General features: G+C 49.3%; 1 protein-coding gene across 1 annotated transcript; it reads left to right on the top strand.

Annotated features, from left to right (window-relative positions):
- Positions 1 to 130: 130 nt before the first annotated feature.
- Positions 131 to 19411, top strand: PRDM12 (PR/SET domain 12). Its single transcript, XM_029064003.1, has 5 exons — positions 131 to 387; positions 3453 to 3643; positions 6692 to 6847; positions 15566 to 15677; positions 18851 to 19411. The coding sequence occupies exons 1-5, from the start codon at positions 165 to 167 to the stop codon at positions 19231 to 19233; spliced, it is 1065 nt and encodes a 354-aa protein (XP_028919836.1). The 5' UTR covers positions 131 to 164; the 3' UTR covers positions 19234 to 19411.
- Positions 19412 to 20369: the final 958 nt, after the last annotated feature.

Here is a 20369-nt window from a genome sequence, read left to right on the forward strand (position 1 = left end):
TTCACCCCCTTTTCTCTCAACCCCCTCTCTCGCTCCTCTCTCTCCCCCTCCTCCTTTTCCTCCTCCTCCTCCTTTCCCTCCTCCTCCTCCTCCTCCCCCCCACCCCCCTCTCCCCTCTCTTCCATCGTGGTCTCGAGGTGCTCCCGAGACGGGGTGCCCCTTCCATGATGGGCTCGGTGCTCCCGGCGGAGGCCCTGGTGCTGAAGACGGGTCTGAAGCAGCAAGGACTGTCCCTGGCGGAGGTGATCACCTCCGACATCCTCCACAGCTTCCTCTACGGCCGCTGGAGGAACGTACTGGGCGAACAGCTCTTCGAGGAGAAGACCCACCACGCCAACCCCAAGACGGCCTTCACCGCCGAGGTGCTGGCACAGTCCTTTTCCGGAGGTGAGTCCTGCTCTCTTCCCCCGCCCCCCCCCCCAGGACTGGTGAGAGGGTGGGTGGCGGGGAAGGGACCCCCGCTCTCCCCTACATCTCCCTGGGGGTCAGAGTTAGCTTTTCACCCATTTCCACCCCCCACCCACTGTCTCCTCCGGCCCTTTGTCCCAGAGTTCATTCATTCTTTGAATCGTATTTATTGAGCGCTTTCTGGGTGCAGAGCGCTGTACTGAGCGCTTTGAAAGTACAGTGCAGCAATAGAGACGATCCCTGACCGCGACGGGCTCACATGGGGGACCCCGCTCTCCCCCACACTTCCCCGGGAGGGTCAGATTTAGCTTGTCACCCATTTCCAGCCCCCACCCACACTGCGAAGAGGCTCTCTCCTCCGGCTCTTTGTCCCGAAGTTCATTCGTTCTTTGAATCGTATTTATTGAGCGCTTTCTGGGTGCAGAGCGCTGTACTGAGCGCTCGGAAAGTACAATGCAGCAGTAAAGAGAGACAAATCCCTGCCCACGACGGGCTCACATGGGGGGAAAAGGGACCCCCGCTGTCCCCTACACCTCCCTGGGGACTGAATTAGGTTTTCACCCAGTTACATCCTCCCACCCCCGGCTATGTTGAAGGGCTCCGGGGGCTGCAAAGAGGCTCTCTCCTCCAGCCCTTTGTCCCGGAGTTCATTCATTCTTTGAATCGTATTTATTGAGCGCTTACTGGGTGCAGAGCGCTGTACTGAGCGCTTGGAAAGTACAGTGCAGCAACGGAGACGATCCCTGACCACGACGGGCTCACATGGAGGACCCCGCTCTCCCCCACACCACCCCGGGGGGGTCAGAGTTAGCTTGCCACCCTTTTCCAGCCCCCACCCACACTGCGAAGAGGCTCTCTCCTCCAGCCCTTTGTCCCAGAGTTCATTCATTCTTTGAATCGTATTTATTGAGCGCTTCTGGGAGCAGAGCGCTGTACTGAGCGCTCGGAAAGTACAGTGCAGCAATAAAGAGAGACAAATCCCTGTCCACCACGGGCTCGCATCGGGGAAAAAGAAAAGGGAAGAAAACACTGGGTGTGTGAATGTATGGGGAGGGGGAGATGGGCGGAGGGAGAGCTTTCCTCCTGCCTAGCCCCCCGAGCTGTTTGAGGCACCCAACTCCCCCTAATTCTCCTTCTCAGACTCCTTTTGACTTTCTCACTTGCGCCTTCCCCCCCCCCCCACCCCCACCCCTTTTCTTCCCCGTCTCTCCCAGCTCGGCATTTATCTCCATCCCCCCCGCCCTTCTCGCCCCTTTGAGGTCTAAGTCCCGGGCATTTAGGCTCTTATTAGGCGTGTAATAGCAGTTGACTCAAAAAGAAGGGATTTTAAATTAATTTAGTTAACTTGGGCTTGACCTGCGACAGTTCCCACTTAAACCAAGAACTTTAAAAGGGACCGGGGAGGAGGGGAGTGGGGTGGGGAGGAGAAAGGGGGAGAGGGAAAGAGAAAAAGTTTCTTTTCTTTAAGACGTCTCAAGTTCTTATTCCTCATTCATCAATCTGCAAACAATATCTTTCCCCTTCGCTGGCATCTATGGGCGTCCCCCGCTCTCTTCCCCCTTTAAGATTTCTGTTCCTCTCTTAATGTACCATGAAGACTAATTCCATTTCCATTCACATTATGTCAACCATCTAATCTCCCCCCATTTTGTAAGGGGAATTCCTCGGCCCCTTTTAAACAAGTTCTCTCCGCATTGAGGCCAAATTTATTGCTACAGCATTCTTAAAGGGCTAATGAATTTAGAATTAGCAATTTCTTTCTAGTTGAGTCTAATGAATGCAGATCACTTTAGCAGCATGACTAATAGCTGGAAGGGCTGAAATAGACACCATTTAACCCCCCCCCCCTTTCTCAGGCTGCGCGCTCTCATACTTTTATTTTATTTTATTTTTTCCCAGGTAGCTTAGAGGGGAACCTTGTAAGACATGTTAGGATGCGAAAGGAACCTCGCCTGCCCCGGCTGTCCCAGAGGAGGGCAGTTCCCCGCAAAGAGGGCGGGGAGGGTGACTACATACCAGGCCGCTCTGTAGAGAAACAGCGTGGCTTAGTGGCAAGAGCACGGGCCTGGCGGTCAGAGGACCCGGGTTCTAATCCCGCCTCCGCCACTCGTCTGCTGTGTGACCTCGGGCGAGCCACTTCACATCTCTGGGCCTCACTCACCTCACCTGTCAAATGGGCACTGAGACCGTGAGCCCCACGCGGGACCGCATGATTACGTTGTATCTGCCCCAGAGCTTGGAACGGTGCTTGGCCCATAGTGAGGGTTTAACAAATATTGGTATTGTTATTTCATTCATTCATTCAATCGTATTTATTGAGCGCTTACTGTGTGCAGAGCACTGTACTAAGCGCTTGGAAAGTACAATTCGGCAACAGGTAGAGACCATCCCCACCCAACAACGGGCCCACAGTCTAGAAGCGGGGAAGACAGACCGCAAAACAAGCAGACAGGCTTCAATATTTGATGCGAGGACTGGGGTTAAGGTTGGAATGAGGGCTCTCTTCCCTTCCCTTTTCATTCATTCAGTCGTATTTACTGAGCGCTTACTGTGTGCAGAGCACTGTACTGAGCGCTTGGAATGGACAATTCGGCACCAGATAGAGACCATCCTTGCCTAACGACGGGCTTATGGTCTAAAAGGGGGAGACAGGCGGCAGAACAAAACAAAACACAATGCCTGGCACAGAGTAAGAGCTTAACAAGTACCATAATTCCCTCTGCGGGGGTCTTAGCTCTTTCTAGGAACGGGGGAGGGAAACGTTGGGTCTCCGCTCCCAGCTATTTTGGGGGCTTCCCCTCTCCAAACTGGGTCGAGATCAACCCTCCCCAAGTCTGCAGAGCCGGCCTGTCATCTGGGTCATCTGGGGGGCTCTTGGAAGTTTAGGAAACTATTCCCCTTAGTGCTCCCAAGCTCTATTCCCCTTAGGGCTTCCCTCCCGACCCTCCAGGCCCGGGCCTGGCCTTCAAAGAGGGGCTCCCACCGGGTCCCACCCACCCCCAATTTCTCACTCCTCCTCCTCCTCCTCCTCCTCCTTGCCGCAGAGGTGCAGAAGCTGTCCAGCCTGGTGCTGCCGTCCGAGGTCATCATCGCCCAGAGCTCCATCCCCGGAGAGGGGCTCGGCATCTTCTCCAAAACCTGGATCAAAGCCGGCACCGAAATGGGGCCCTTCACCGGCCGGGTCATCTCCCCGGAGCACGTGGACATCTGCAAGAACAACAACCTCATGTGGGAGGTAAAGCTGGAGGGGGGAAACGGGGACCGGGACCCAGGCGTCCTGGGCTCCCTTAGGCGAGGGGTATGGGCGCGTGTGTGTATGTGTGGGCTTGTGTGTATGTGTGTGTGTGGAGGGAGGAGGGAGCTCGTGTGCGCGTCTATAAGTGTGTGTGTATGCTTGTGTGCATATGTGAGCATGTTTGTGTATGTGTGTGGGCTTGTGTGCATGAGTGTATGTGGGCTTGTGTGCGCGTATGTATGTGTGTGTGCTTGTGTGCTTAGGTGTGCATGTTTGTGGGGGGGGGGGGCTTGGGGGCATGAGTGTATGTGTGTAGGGGGGCTTGTGTGCGTGTGTGTGCTTGCGTGCGTAGGTGTGCACGTTTGTGAATGTGTGGGGGCTTGTGTGCATGAGTGTATGTGTGTAGGTGGGCTTGTGTGCGCGCGTGTGTATGTGTGGGGGCTTGTGTGCATTTGGGTTTGGGTGTGGGAGGGCTTGTGTGCGCGTGTGTAGGGGGGGGGGCTTGGGTGCGTGTGTGCATGTGTTGTGTGTGGGCTCGGGTGCATGTGTGTGTGTGCGTATGTGCATGTGTGTGTTTGTGTGTAGGGAGGCGGGGGTGGCCCCACCCAGGGACCGGAGAGCCAAACCCCTTGGGGAGCCCATCCGTTGCATATCTGTCTCCGGGCCCGAGAAGATTCCCCTCCCACCCCCACCCCAAACCCCAACCCTCTTCTCCTCCAGCGTTGCTTGCACCTGGAGAGAGGATTCCCCCCCCCCCACCCCCACCCCCCCTCCGCCAAAAACAAATTAAACCCATCCCCCTCCTCCTCCAGCACTGCTTGCAAGTGGAAGAAGGGCTCAGCCGGGTAGGTTGGCCGCCGCCCCTGGGGCAGAGGAAGCTCTGAACCCCAGCCCCGGGGCCCGCGGGCTCTAAGAACAATCTACCCAGAAAGGCAGCCACTATCGAGGTGGGGAGGAAGATGGGTTCCGCCTGCATCCTCGTGTCTTTCGCCCAGCCTCCCCAAAGCTCTCGCCACTGCAGCCGGAGACCTCGGTTCAGAACCGCTGAGGAGAATCTTCCCGGGTTCGCTCCAGGCCTCTCTCCCGCCCCCCACATCTCTGTAAAACCCTCTAAAAAAGGGGTGTGTGTGTGGGTGTGTGTACATGTTGAGGGACAGAGATTGAGAGAGAAGGTGGCAACTCTGTACTGAAGACCATGAGTAGTTCATTCATTCATGCATTCAATAGTATTTATTGAGCGCTTACTATGTGCAGAGCACTGTACTAAGCGCTTGGGATGAACGAGTCGGCAACAGATAGAGACGGTCCCTGCCGTCGGACGGGCTCACGGTCTAATCGGGGGAGACGGACGGACGAGAACGATGGCGATAAATAGAGTCGAGGGGAAGAACGTCTCGTATAAACCATGGCAACTAAAGAGAATCGAGGCGATGTACATTTCATTAACAAAATAAATACGGGAATGTAAATATATACAGTTGAGCGGACGAGTACAGCGCTGAGGGGATGGGAAGGGAGAGGGGGAGGAGCAGAGGGAGAAGTGCCATACTAGGTTGGCTTTGGAGTCAGAGGTCATGAGTTCAAATCCCGGCTCGGCCATTTGTCAGCTGTGTGACTTTGGGCAAGTCACTTAACTTCTCGGTGCCTCGGTTACCTCATCTGTAAAATGGGGATTAAGACTGTGAGCCCCACGTGGGACGACCTGATTCCCTTGTGTCTACCCCAGCGCTCAGAACAGTGCTCGGCACATAGTAAGCGCTTAACAAATACCAACGTTATTATTATTACTATTATTATTATCAGTGGTGTACGCAACGCGGGATTCTGTCCCTGAAAGCGGCAGCAGGATGCTTCGGGGTTCCCTGTGTTGTTGCCCTCCTTGACGAGCCACGTACAGGGATGGACCACCCCATACTGGCCCTAACTGACCCCCTATCATGGGCCTAACATACCGTGAATCTACCTAAACCTTTTCCAACATCCCACACTTTTCCCTCATAATTCCTCACGAACCTATTGTCCGTGAATCTGTTTGAGTTCTTCTCGAACCTTCCAGCTGACATTATATTTCTCTCTGACCGTTGCTAACTTTTCCCTCTAGTACCTCGATGAGGACCTGTCACCCACAAATTAATTTAAACCCATCTTCAACACTATCGATATTTTTATGCCTGCACAATTTCTCGTGGAAAGGAACAACCAATTCCTACTACTTGTTTTCTCTCTGTCTCTCACACACACAGGTTTAAAATACACACTTGGTTCCACGGAGCTCTGATTGTGTTTTCCATCTGCTGTTCCTCTCTTGTGGGGTTCCAGGATGGAACCTGTACATTCAATTTTTTGAAACTCCCAAATCTATCCTCTTTTCAGGACTCCTGAACCCCCACCCCCAACCCAGCCCCTCCCATCCTGCTGCCACCTGCCCCCCCCCCCCCTCCAGGCTTCTCTTGATGATTGGCCAGAACATACGCTCTTTTCCCCAGGCCAAATTCATAAGTGGCATATAGTTCTCATAAAAAGATCACTAACTATAGAAGATCAAGATGTGCAATGTGATGAGAGCGATTTCTTTAGTGGGTAGGGAAGTCCGTAGAAGAGGTCAATCTACCAGGTTCGCCAAAGGTATAGTACCTCTTCTCCTGAGGAAAATCCAGGTTATTCTACCCATTTTTCAGGCAGGGGAACCGAGAGAGATGTAGAGCAGTATTTACCGAGCAGGTCAGGAGCAAAGAACCTAGGAGTTTCTCTCCTCCCTAACCTCTATTGCCCCCCACCAATTCCCCACACTGCCAAGGGAACTCCATTCTATTGCACTCTCCTAGACAGTTAGTACAGTGCTAAGCTTTCACTAAATACCACTGATGGACTGACTGATTGATTGGCAGCAGTGGCCAGCTGGCTGCTAGAGGGGTGATGAGGCTAGATCTCCCGTCCTCCCCAGGGGAACAGTGCGTGGTGGGGTTGGAACGGGTTGGATCCACAGTCCATTCCCGGTTTCTGGGTTTTCACGCTGTTGCTCCCTTTCCCCTTCCTCCCATCGCTCAGGTTTTCAACGAAGATGGTACCGTGCGCTACTTCATTGACGCCAGTCAAGAGGACCACCGCAGCTGGATGACCTACATCAAGTGTGCCCGGAACGAGCAGGAACAGAACCTGGAAGTGGTCCAGATAGGCAACAGCATCTTCTACAAGGCCATCGAGGTGAGAGGAGGGGCTGAGATTTTTTTTCCTCCTTGGAATGGCACCACTTTATAGGACTTCTATCAGACACCATTGGGATGGACAGTTCATGGTTCATAGGGAGAGATTCATTCATTTATTCATTCAGTCGTTTTTGTTGAGAGCTTACTTTGTGCACGGCACTGTACTAAACACTTGGAAAGTACAATTGGACAACAAATAGAGACAATCCCTACCCAACTGGCTCTCAGTCTAGAAAGCCACTTTACGGGACTTCATTCAGACACCAGTAGAATGGACAGTGCATAGTTCATAGTGAGGGATGGACAACAGTAGCCTACACTGGCAATGGAAACCTCTCCGAGCAGCAGGGAGCTGTGTACCAGAATTTTAAGTTTTAAGAACCAACATACACTTTCCATCCTAAAGTTGTTTTAAGTGAATGAAGAGAGAAAGGATTTTTTTACCCCACTTCACTTTGATCTTTGAACAACCGTAAAACCGTAAAAGGCATAGGCAACCTCATGGCCCATTCGTGCAGAGGAGGGTTTGTGGGATCTATAACCTGGGGTGAGGATTAGAAAACAGGTAATATCCACAAGAAGAAATATAAGCATGGCAAAGAGAAGTAAAAAGAGAATGGGAGAGCTACATATACGTAGGAAGCCTTATCGGAGTTTTCAAAGCAGAATACGGAATAAGCTCTAGTCATGAAAACTAACAATGCCCCTAGGAGGAAAATGTTGGAATACTGAAGATTAGAGAGAGCTCAGAAATTTGACCTATTCTCATTTGCATGGTGAACCAGTTTGCCGCTGGAAAAATGAAACTTTAACAGCGAATGTTCCAGGCTTGAATCTGGTTTATTATTTTTTTTTAAATGGTATTTGTTAAGTGCTTACTATGTGTCAAACACTGTTCTAAGCACTGGGGTAGGTACAAGTTAATTAGGTTGGATACAGTCCCTATCCCACACGGTGCTTACAATCTAAGTAGGAGTGCGAACAGGTTTCTAATCTCCATTTTACTTTGATGAAACTGAGGCACAGAGAAGTTAAATGACTTGCCCAAATTGCACAGTAAGCAATTGGCAGATCAGGATTAGAACCCAGGTCCTCCAACTCCCAGGCCCGTGCTCGTTCCACTGAGCCACGGCCAGCGGTCCCATTCTCACTCGAGTTACGCTTCCTTGGATAAAGTACCCTGTGTGGGGAGGTGAATATGTCCTGTCTTACAGCAGGGTTACCCCAAAGGGTCAGGGTGGTTCCAGATGGGCCATGGCATGTTTCGGGGAGGCTGACTGTGCCTCTATAAGCTGCAAGGAGAGGGTTGAAAGAGATCCCGATTAATTTGTTTCTGTCCCAGCAGTTAGGACGTGCTTGACACATAGTAAGCGCTCAACAAGTACCATAATTATTATCCTTGTCAATGCTAAAAGACCCGGAGAGATTATAAGGATGAGCGGAGGCCACAGAAGTACCCTGTGACCAGGTGGCCTGGTTAAGGGAGCCACAGAAGTACCCTGTGACCAGGTGGCCTGGTCAAGGGAGTAGGCAAAGGTTAGTTGCAGCCAGTTTTCATTTGTAAGGCTTGGTTCCTCGAGGCTCGGAGCATCTCTCCCCCCTTCTAGACTGTGAGCCTGTTATTGGGTAGGGACTGTATTTACTGCCGAATTGTACTTTCCTAGTGCTTAGTACAGTGCTCTGCACATAGTAAGCGCTCAATAAATACAAATTGAATGAATGAATCTGTCATCAGCACCACCAGAAACAAACTTGTCAAAAGCCAACAGGGGCCGATGACCCAGGGATTTCCTGAATTGGCATAAAATTCCTCCGAATAACCCAGAGCTCGCCAAATCATATCCCGCTCCACACAGCAGACAGAAACGAAAGAGGAAACGAGAATGGCCTTTGGCCTGACCCAGAATTTGCCCCCGACAGGCTATGGGGCTTCCGAAGGGAATGATAATTCCTAAGACAACGGGCCCCATGAGGGAAGGAAGATTCTCTGGATCACTTTGCAGGATTCCCGAATGCTTCGCACAAGAGGAAAGAAAGGCAGGGCAGGTTAAATCAAAAGAGTCAGTTTGGGGTTCAAGGTGGGAGAGGGACTCTGTTCTCCCCATGGGTGGAAGTCTGGATGGATTGAGCTTCAGCGTCTGGAGAAAGAATCATTCTTATTTACTCAGATAATTGGCTTGGATGCTAGAAATTCTTGTTTGACTACCTAATAATAGCCCTGGTTTGACTCTAATCTTGGTCCTAGAACCGAACACACACACTGCAGCACTCATCCCCCTCTAGTGCAAATCGGAAAGGTAAACTGCCTCTGTAGTTGAAATTCTTGCGGCAACGACTTGATCCCCTAGCTTTACAGGGAGCCGCTTCTCGAGCCAAAGTCCGGCGGAAGTGGTGTGGATATAAGGGGGAAAATCTGATTCTGAGGGCAGAATAAAAGTGCTTGCCTTGGATTGACTTGATAGATTTTTTATTTTTAACACAGCTCTTTTAGGGTGGAAATTTGAAGTGAGAGAGGAAAAATAAATTAAGTTTATGAGTTGGATAAACTCGTGTAAAATGACAGTATTGTGGGCATAGTTGTCCATTGTCCCTCGTGGATCAAGAATTATCTTTATTTTTAATAAGAGAAACACAGTAACTTTAATTCTGCAGCAGGAGATGAAGAACAGCAATTGCAGTAATTGCACAATTGTAATTATAAAAAAGCGACGCATAACTAGGCACGCCTAAGCAAATGTATGCAATGTGCAGATTGCCTCGCAGGAAACAATCCATTCTATCACAATTACATGTTCCTTTTTATATACTTGAGTGGTCTGGTTAGCTTTTAAATGAATAAGATGTCTGTACTGTTTATATATGACTGTGTGGTGCTTGAAAATTTTTGTCATTTTTTTTTTTTAACAATGTACCTCAGATCATTGTTTAGATTTCAAGATGTCATGACTGGGAGGTAGAGAAATCAAAGTCAAAATTCACCCTCTCTCCATACCTTTTACTATGATTTAGAGGGAGATTCTGCCTCATCCCTGCATCCTCCCCGGCTCCCAGAAAAACTTCCCGGCAGTCGAGATTTAGCAATAATCTGAGCTACTTTCTTGTTTCTAGCGAGTTTTCCAGCCATCTGACAGGTGTCGCTTTGCATCTATAGGAGAGATTGATGTATATAGCTCCTTCTATCCAAATAATGAGCAAACTGGCATAAAGAAAAGCAGGACACTGGATGTACAATACCAAAAATGCAAAGCAAAGCAAAGTGCGTTATGTTTTTGATTTGGAAAAAAACAAAGAGAATTCCCTCAGCGGTAATATTCCTTTCCCAAATGACCTGCACATTGCTGTTCCTTGAACAAATCAATTTCTCATTCTATTTTATCATAGTTTCACTTTTATCAGTGCTCCCTCTCAGCAGAACATCTATTTATTTCTCTTTTAAAATACATTCTGAACATAAACTATCCCTTCATATCTCTCCATAAAATACAAACTATTCCGTATGTTTCTTAAAGGCTCACTGCTGGCGAGCTCAGGGCAGGGGTGACTTTATCAGGCTATTTGGAGAGCCTTAAAGATTACTTTAAGTTGGTGGAATTCTGTGTCCTAGTTTACAAGCTATAACAGGTGAAGGCTGAGGAAATGTTATTTTATTTTTGATGGTATTTGATAATTGCTTAACTATGTGCCAGGCACTGTTCTAAGCCCTGGGGTAGATACAAAGTAATCAGGTGTCCACATCCCACTTGGGGCTCACAAGCTTAATTTTACAGATGAGGTAACTGAGGCACAAAGTAGAGGAGTTGCCCAAGGTCACACAGCAGACAGGTGGCGGATCTGGGATTAGAACTGAGATCCATCTGACTCCCAGGCCTGTGCTGTATCTACTACGCTACTCTGTTTTACTGGGTAGTCTTTTTGCCGGGGGTGGGGGGTGGGTAGGGAGGGAGACCTTTATTCAAATGAGGCACTTTTTCTAATAAAAACACCAAATCTTATATTCTTTCCTTAAAATCAAAGTCATTTTCAGGATAGGAATGCAAAAAAAGCATGGTAGACTTAACAAATTTGCTATTATTTAAAACAATTAGAATTTTAAAAAGTTAAATATTGACTCTGACTAGCTTTCCAGCAATGATGCAGCATATAATGTTTTGAGGTGGAGGAAATTTTAGTCTTGGACATTCTAAGCATCAAAATCGATATTTCTCCTGGAAACAGAAGTGGAAAGTAGGGATGGGGTGTGGCATCCAGACAATTTAGTGCCTCCTTTTGTGAGGTCGTGTCACTGGATTCGCTTTGATAAATAATGGCCAGCAAATACAAACCCTCTTTACTAATGCTAAAAAACAGCCCGGCTCATCGGCTGTGCCCAATATTCCAAAAACTGCTTCATCTGCAACCCAAGAGACTGAGGAGGAGCAAGAAAAAGAAAAAATGCTGAGAATATAGAAGTTATCCATTTAAAAAAAATGAATACAGAGAGAACTAAAAATTCTGCCGCAATCAAGGCTGAAGCCAGTGATAGACGTATATGTCAGAGCCACTGGGTGAATAAAGCATCTGGGGTTCACTTTCTGCCCAAATCCGAGTCTCTTCGGTCTAGTCTTGCTTCCGAATCAATAAGTCTATCAACTCTGCAGACAAATCTTTCAGAGAAACCCAGAATACTACCAGTCCACAAACATCTTTATCAGGCTCCCAAATCTGCATCTCCTTCTCCTTCATTTGCCTCTGAAGGCAATGAACCTCGGAAGCCTGAAGAAATACAGTATGGTGATGGACTGAGTTTGAAAATTGCGTTCTAATCCTCACTAGCCTGTCTCCTGAGATCTTTTTCTGCTTGGTCTAATTTTTTTCAGGCCCTGACTTGGTGGCACAGTGGCTAGAGCACAGGCTGGGTCTCGAAAGGTTGAGGGTTCTAATTCCGGCTCTGCCACTTGTCCGCTGTGTGACCTTGGTCAAGTCACTTCACTTCTCAGTGCCTGTTACCTCATCTGTAAAATGGGAGTTCAGACTGGTAGCTCCATGTGGGATAGGGACTGTCCAACCTGATTTGCTTGTATCCATCCCACCGCTTAGTACAGTGCCTGGCACAGAGTAAGCACTTAACAAATACCACAATTATTATTATTATTATTTAGCTGGCAGAGCTTAAGGAGTGCATCGTAGTCTTGCAGATTCACATTGTTGAAGTCTTGCATTATTCTCTTTTTACCTATCTCTTGCCCATTTATAACCAAGCTTTTAACAGCTGTAGCTCTTCTCCTGCCTGGCATCCTCCCTATTCCCTGCAGATGAAGTTCGTGAAGGCCCCGAGAGAACAAGGATGCAGCTGGGACATGGCTCCGCTCGGTCGGGAACAGCTCCCCCATTAACCAGTTTTTAAAATATTTTGTTTGTTTGTTTTTGCTCTTGTTAATAGTATTTGACAAGCGCTTACCTTATGCTAGGAACTGTACTAAGCGCTGGGGTAGATACGAGTTAATCGGATTGGACACAGTCCATATCCCACAGGGGGCTCACAGGCTTAATCCTCATTTTACAGATGAGGGAACTGAGGCACAGAGAAGTGAGATGACTTGCCCAAGGTCACACAGCAGACAAGTGGAGCCGGGATTAGAACCAGGTCCTTCTGACTCCCGGGCCCAGGCTCTATCCTCTAGGCCGTGCTGCTTCTCAGTTGGTAGATAGGAGCCACACGTCTAAACACACGGGTCTTAAATGTGTTGGCCAGGATACTCTGATTTGGGAAAAGGAATAAGGTTTGACTTTATTTAGCAAAGAAAGCTCAGTATTTTTCCTTTTGCTGTAATTTAGCTTAGTTTTCCTCTCCTCTGTTGAATTGCCAGGTTGTGCAATAAATAACTTTGCTCTCACTAGATCCCATCTCCATTCGATCAATTCAGACTAGACCATCTAACTAGAGCACACTCTTATCTCTCTCATGTCTGTGTGCCCCCCAGACCCTCCCGGTTCCATAATACCATCCGCTTCTCTGGGTTTCACCTCTTGGTTATGCAGCCGATCCGAAAACTCTAATTCTGTAATCCCCAGAGGGAAAAGTGCTTTCTGTCATTAAAGTGGTGTCCTGAATGCAAAGATACCTGGGTTCTGTTTCCTCCTTCATTCACAATCGTTTTTATTGAGCACTTACTGTGTGCAGAACACTGTACTAAGTGCTTGGAAAGTACAATTCAGCAACAAACAGAGACAATCCCTGTACATAACGGGCTCACTCTTTCTGACAATGTCTTAGTTTGGCTGTCATTAGAATGGATTTGCTGCTATTAAGTGAGGTTGGGTTGATGCAGCGTGGCTCACTGGAAAGAGCACGGGCTTTGGAGTCAGAGGTCATGGGTTCGAACCCCGGCTCTACCACTTGTCAGCTGTGTGACTTTGGGCAAGTCACATAACTTCTCGGTGCCTCAGTTACCTCATCTGTAAAATGGGGATTAAGACTGTGAGCCCCACGTGGGACAACCTGATTCCCCTGTGTCTACCCCAGCGCTTAGAACAGTGCTCGGCACATAGTAAGCGTTTAACAAATACCAACATTATTAACATTATTGATGCTTGGAAGTCAATCAATGAATCAGTGATATTTACTGAGCATGTACCGTGCGCGGAGCCCTGTAAACTCACGGTAGGCAGGGAATGTGTCTGTTACATTGTTATATTATTCTCTCCCAAATGCTTAATACAGTACTTGGCAAGCAGTAAGCAAGCACACAATAAATACCACTGACTAATTAATACTAAGGACCTGTGGGAGTATAATACAAGAGAGTTGGTAGACTTGATCTCTGCCTTCAAGAAGTTAAAGTCCAACGGGGGAGACAGACAGTAAAATAAAATACTGATGGAGGAAGTGCCAGAGTAGAGAGATACATTTAGAAGTGTTGTGGGGCTGGAGTGGGGTGAATAGCAAATGTTTAAAGGGTGCAGAACCAAGTGAATAGGATGGGGAAATGAGAGGTTAGTCAGGGCAGGCCTCTTGGAAGAGTCGTGATTTTGGTAAGGCTTTGAAGATGGAGTGAAAAGAGAAGCTTAGTAATATGATTCTCCTTATTAACCTACCTGCCTCCTGTTCCTCTCCATTGTAGTTCATACTTCATTCTACTTCCCAGATCATTTTTCTCCAAAACCGTTCAGCCCATGTTTCCCCACTCCTCAAGAACCTCCGGCGGTTGCCTCTGCATTCATTCAGTAGTCAGAAACTCCTTACCCGTCGGCGTTAAGGCACTCTATCAACTCTCCCCCTCCTGCCTCACCTTACTACTATAACCCAGGCCACACTCTTTGCTCCTCTAGCACAGATTTACTCACCCTACCTCAATCTCGTCGGATCTCCCTCCGACCCCTTATCCGCGTCTTTTTACTCTGGCCTCCAGATCCGACAGACCACCAGACCACTTCAAAGTCTAATTAAAATCACCTCCTCCAAAAGACCCTACCTGACTGATACCTCATTTCCCCTGTTGCCCCTCCTTATTTGCACTTCCTTCTGCTTCTATGCACTTGGGTGGGTACTCCTTAAATCCTTGATTTTCACCCCAGTCTCATGGCATTTATGTGCCTATCCTTATATTCTGCCATTTTCCTTTTCCATAATGTATTTTAATGCCTGTCTCCTACCATAGACTATAATCTCCTTGTGAGCAGGGTTCATGTCTACTAACTTTATTGCAATTTATTCTCCGAAGCTCTTAGTAAAGTCCTCTGCACATAGTGCACGCATAATAAATTCCATTTATTGATTGATGTTACCACTGGAGCAATAATTTTTTTTGTCGCTTCTCAGAGGCTCTTAAGGACACCGTCAGTAGAGCTGTGAGTTTGCATTGGAGAGGTCCTTTTTTCTTTTTATGGTATTTGTTAATCTCTCACTCTGTGCCAGGCACTGTACTAAGTGCTGTGTAGATATAAACTAATTAGATTGGACATAGTCCCTGTCCCACATGGGACCTCAAGGTCTTATTCCCCATTTTACAGACGGGGTAACCGAAGCACCAAGAAGTGAAGTCACTTGCCAAGGTCACATAGAAGGCAAGTGACAGTCAGGATTAGAATCCAGGTCCTTCTCATTCCCGGGTTTGTAATCTATCCATTAAGCCATGCTACTTCCTAGCTGAGCTTGTCATTCTTTAGCCCCTGGAAGGGTCAGACCACCATGAAGAACTTGGGACAGTGGCAGATTCATCGACCTGCAGGCAGTTTCCCTGGGCTTGGGGCAAACAGGAACCTAAGATGATGTCTTGCTTCCTACGCTTAGAACAGTGCCTGGCTAGTAAGAGCTTAACAAATACCATCATTATTATCATTATTATTATTCTAATCCCAGCTTCCCCAGTTGCCAGCTAGGTGACCTTGGGCAAATCACTTCACTTCTCCGGGCCTCAGTTACCTCATCTGTAAAATGGGGATTAAGACTGTGAGCCCCATGGAGGACGTGGACAGTGTCCAACTTGATTAGCTTGTATCTAACCCAGTGCTTAGTACTGTGCCCGGCACATAATAAGTGCTTAAATGCTATTTAAAAAAAAAAAAGTTCCCCAGTTCCAGGGCCTTGCGCACCTTAATCCCCCTGTTATTCAGGCATCGGGGCTCAGTGCGTATTCAGCAATAACAACAGAATAATAAGAATAACATAATCAAGATTCATGGGTTTAAAATGACTCAGATTTCCAGATGACTGACTCTTGGTCTTCCCTTTTTACAGATGATTCCTCCTGATCAAGAGCTCCTGGTTTGGTACGGGAACTCCCACAACACCTTCCTGGGGATCCCTGGAGTCCCAGGGCTGGAAGAGGAGCAGAAGAAGAACAAACACGGTAGGGAAGGTTCAGTGGGCAGTAATTATAGAGGACCAATCTGGGCTTTTGTCCCGCTGCTTCCTTCCTGACCGGGGGCAGTGATGGTTATCACTCAGTGGGGAGGAGGAGAGGCAAATACCCTCTCCCATTTAAGTCCCATTGGGCCTCTTTGTGCGCCCGCCCCCGAGGCAAAAGCAGATAAAGCTGGGGACCCCCTCCCTGGCAAGCCTGGCTCCCCAGTGTCCACCCTCTTGCTGGAGGGGGCCTGTCCTTCCCTGCTGAGCTCCCATGTCTCTTCTGTCTTCTGGGGCTCTGGCTTCCAACTTCTGGTCTGCCAGGATGAGGCTGAAGTCGGATCACTGCTTCTCTGGCTCTCACTCTCACAGCAGCAGGCCAGCTTAGGGCACAGCTGCTCCCTGTCAATTGAAGAACTCGAAATGTTTGCCACCGTCCTCTGGCTCGATTCCCCTCTGTGATGTCTCCTGACTTGGTGACTAGGGGATGGAAGCTGCCCCACTCGGTGACAAGACTGTGGATTAGGGAAGAGGGGAAGCACTGGCTCGGCACTCTGATCAAAAGGGGCCGCAGACTAGGGAAGCAGCGTGGCTTAGTGTATAGAGCACCATGGGCCTGGGAGTCAGAAAGACAGGGGTTCGAATCCTGGCTCTGCCACTTATCTGCTGTGTGACCTTGGGCAATTCGCTTTACTTTTCTGTGCCTCACTTACCTCATCTGTAAAATGGGGACCAAGATTGTGAGCCTCATGAGGGACAGGGACTGTGTCCAACCTGATTAACTTGTATCTATCTACCCCACTGCTTAGAACAATGCTTGGCACATAGTAAGCACTGAACAAGTACCATAATAATAATAATTATTATTAATAAACTCCATAACTTGGTTCCCACTAGGGCTTAGCGAGGACAGAGCAGAGGCTTTTGGGTTATCCATCTCTTGTCAAGGTGGGAAGCTGAGGGATGTGCTGGTCAGACAAGCCAGAAGTGCATTCATCTGGAATTTAGTATGTCTAAATCTGAACTTCTCACTTTCCTTCCTAAATCCTCTCCTCCCATTTGTCATCACCACTATCTTCCCCCTCTCTCCTGCCCGTGACCTAGGCCTTATCCTTAGCTCCTTCCTCTCTTTCAACACCCATATTCGGACTGTTGTCAGATCCTCTTGGTTTTTCCTCCACAATGTTCCCAGAATCCATCCTTCCTATCCCTTCAAATGGCTTCCAAGCTGGTCCAGGTACTTGCCATATCCCAGCTTGGCTTCTGCATCCTCCTCTCATCGGTCTCCCTGCCTTTAGTGTCTCCCCTCTCCATTCCATTCTTCATTCTGCTGCCGGCTCATTTTTCTGTCGTCACTGGGCTCACTTCTTCCCACTCCTCCCAGTCCTCTAGTGGTTGCCAATTCCTCTCCTCATCAAGCAGAAGCTCCTGACTATTGACTGTAAGGGACTCAATCTGCTATCCCCTCCTAATTTTTCCACTCTCTTCTCCCACTAAATCCCAGCTCACGATCTTCGATTCTCTCAAGCTTACCTTTCACTATGCTTCATTCTAATCTCTCATGCCACTGACCTCTTAGTCACCACTTTCTCCACTGCTTGGAACTCCCCCCGCACCCACCTTCATACCCAACAGGCCACTCTTTCCCTCATCTTGAAAAACCCCTTTAAAAGAACATCTTCTCCAAGAGGCCTTCCCCCAGTAATTTCTAATATCCTCTCCTTTTACTCTCCCACTGTCATTTCAGTGCTTTATTTAATGGTCTTTGTTAAGCGCATGCTATGTGCCAGGCAGTGTACTAAGCACTACGGTAGATACAAGTGAATCAGATTGGACACAGTCCCAGTCCCACATAGGGCTTGCAGCTTCAATCCCCATTTTACATATGATGTAACTGAGGCACAGGGAAGTTAAGTGGCTTGCCCAAGGTCACAAAGCAGAAAAGTGGTGGAGCTGGGATTAGAACCCAGGTCCTTCTGACGCTCAGGCCTATGTTCTATCCCCTAGGCCATGCTGCTTCTGTACCACCCAAGCCCTTAAATGAACACCATAGCAATAGTATTTATGTACATACCTTATATACTCTATTCCTCCCCCTACGTCACCATATCATAAACTCCTTCATGTCAAGGATCGGGTCTTCTAATTCTTTTGAACTCTCCCAAGGGCTTAGTACAGTTCTCTGCACCCAGTAGGTGCTCACCAAATGCTGTTAAATTGACTGATTCAGTACACTGCTTGAAAGCTGTACTAAAGTGGAAAGGGAAAACAGCAGGGAGGAAATTGTAGAGAAATGGTAGGTCAGGAATCCACCAGTCAATCAATCAAGGGTATTTATTGAGTGCTTACTGTGTGCAGTACACTGTACTAAGCACTTGGGAAAGTACAATACAACAGAATTGAGAAAAGCAGTGTGGCTTAATGGCTTGAGCATGGGCCTGAGCGTCAGAAGGACCTAATCCCAGCTCCACCTCTTATCTTCTGTATGACCTTGGGCAAGTCACTTAACTTCTCTGTGACTCAGTTACTTTATCTGTCAAATGGGGATTAAGACTCTGTGCCCCATGTAGGACCTGGTTACCTTGTATCTACCCCAGTGCTTAGAACAGTGCCTGGCACGAAAGTGCTTAAAAAATGCCAGAAAAAAAAAAGATGTTAGACACCATCCCTGCCCCAAAGGAAGGAAAGCCAGTTCCGGAAGGGGGAAGGTGACCCCCATTCCATTTTCAAAAGTACCTTGACTTCAGATTCTCCCATGTTTCTTCTTCCTCTCTACCTCTCTGACCACCTCTCTAATGCCTCCGATCCTTGGTTATTCTCAAGTTAAAGGAGCAGCCTCCAGGGCACAGGTGGAGGGATGACGGCGAGACCGTAAGCTTGTTTTGGGCAGGGAATTCATTCATTCACTTGCATTTATTGAGCGCTTACTGTGTGCAGAGCACTGTACTAAGCCCTTGGAATGTACAATTGGGCAACAGATAGAGACAATGCCTGCCCAACAACGGGTTCCCAGTCTAAAAGGAATGTGTCTCTTTACTCCGTTGGCATGTACTGTCCCAAGGGTTTAGTTCTGCACACAGTAAGCGCTCAGTAACTGATGGATGGTTGGAGCAATTGACGGTAAGGCGGGTCAGCCGCGTTTTAACGCGGCCGCTCTGGTCTCTTGTCCCCCGACAGAGGACTTCCACCCGGCGGACGCGGCGGCCAGCACTGCGGGCCGCATGCGTTGTGTCATCTGCCACCGCGGCTTCAACTCCCGCAGCAACCTGCGTTCCCACATGCGCATCCACACCCTGGACAAGCCGTTCGTCTGCCGCTTCTGCAACCGCCGCTTCAGCCAGTCCTCAACCCTGCGCAACCACGTCCGCCTGCACACAGGCGAGCGCCCGTACAAGTGCCAGGTTTGCCAGAGTGCCTACTCCCAGCTGGCCGGCCTGCGGGCTCACCAAAAGAGCGCCCGCCACCGGCCCCCCAACGCCTCCCTCCAGGCCCACTCTCCGGCCCTCCCCGTCCCCCATCCCACCTCCCTCGCCCACCACATACCCACCATGGTCCTGTGAATCCCTCCCCCACGTTGAGGTGGTGACAGAGACTGGTCTCCTGCTCCCTTTCCCCACTCCCTGCCCCCAAGGGTGTAAACCGACCCCACGGGGGCCAAGGGGACCCCGGGGAAGGAGCTGGTTCGAAAATGTCATCCTAATAGAGCCGATTTTTCAGTTCCTCCCCTCATCCAGAACTGCCCCCCTCCCTCGGGTAGTTGGGGGGGTAGGGCTGGGGGCTGGGGAGGCCTGCACAGGGGGCATGAGGCGGGATTTAAATCACCATCTTAATGGCTCCGCATCTCCTTCCATGTGCCCCCCGGGCTGGCCGTCAGCCACTCCGTGGGCTCGGGCCGTTCTCAGGAAGAGGTCGGAGGGTGGGAAAATCAGCAACACTGGGGCGGGAGGGTGGGAGGACCAGTGGGCTCTGAGCAAGGTTGATGGGCGGCACAGCCGGGAGTAACAAAAGAGAGCAAGCGAGGCCCCGAAACGGGCCGAGCCGCCACCGGAAGCTTAGGAGCACGAGCCCACCGAAAGGAAACTGCTGTTCTCCCAAAGGCCAAGGCCCTGACTGGGCCAAATATCCAGTTTGGACGGGGGGTGGGGGTGACCACGGGCGGGAGGAAAGGAAGCCGTTTAGGCTGAGCGTCCTCTCGCTCTCTCCTATCCCGGCAGGCCGCGGGCCCCGACGTTCTCAGGAAACGGGGACTCGAGCGACTCACCTCATCGCACGCTCTGGCTTCTTCGGGGAAGACCGAGCTCTGCCCCCGCCCCGAGCTAGGACCCCCTTCAGGGGAGGCACAGATATTCGAGCTTCACAGCCAGGTTTTCCACTTGGAATTCTTGGCTTAATTTAGACAGAATCCTGTATTTTAGGCAAAGTGCCCACCTGCTATCCAAACCCCGTGATAACGGACAAAACATTGCAGAGTACCCCTTTAGACAAAGATGCAGAATGTGTGCGTGACCGGCTCTTCCAAGGCGGGGCTTTGGGCAGACCCCAGATTGTGGGATGTTGGGGTTTCTGTTACCGGACACCGTCCCTCCTGGAACTCCAGATCCCCATACGAATTCTCAGACAGATCCCCTGAGCTGAGAGTTTTTCCAAAGATTCCAGACGACCCACATAAGCGAGCACGGTGCTTTCCCAGGAAGGT

The sequence above is a fragment of the Ornithorhynchus anatinus genome, chromosome 4, assembly GCF_004115215.2.
Source record: "Ornithorhynchus anatinus isolate Pmale09 chromosome 4, mOrnAna1.pri.v4, whole genome shotgun sequence".
In the NCBI taxonomy this organism is placed as follows: Eukaryota; Metazoa; Chordata; class Mammalia; order Monotremata; family Ornithorhynchidae; genus Ornithorhynchus; species Ornithorhynchus anatinus.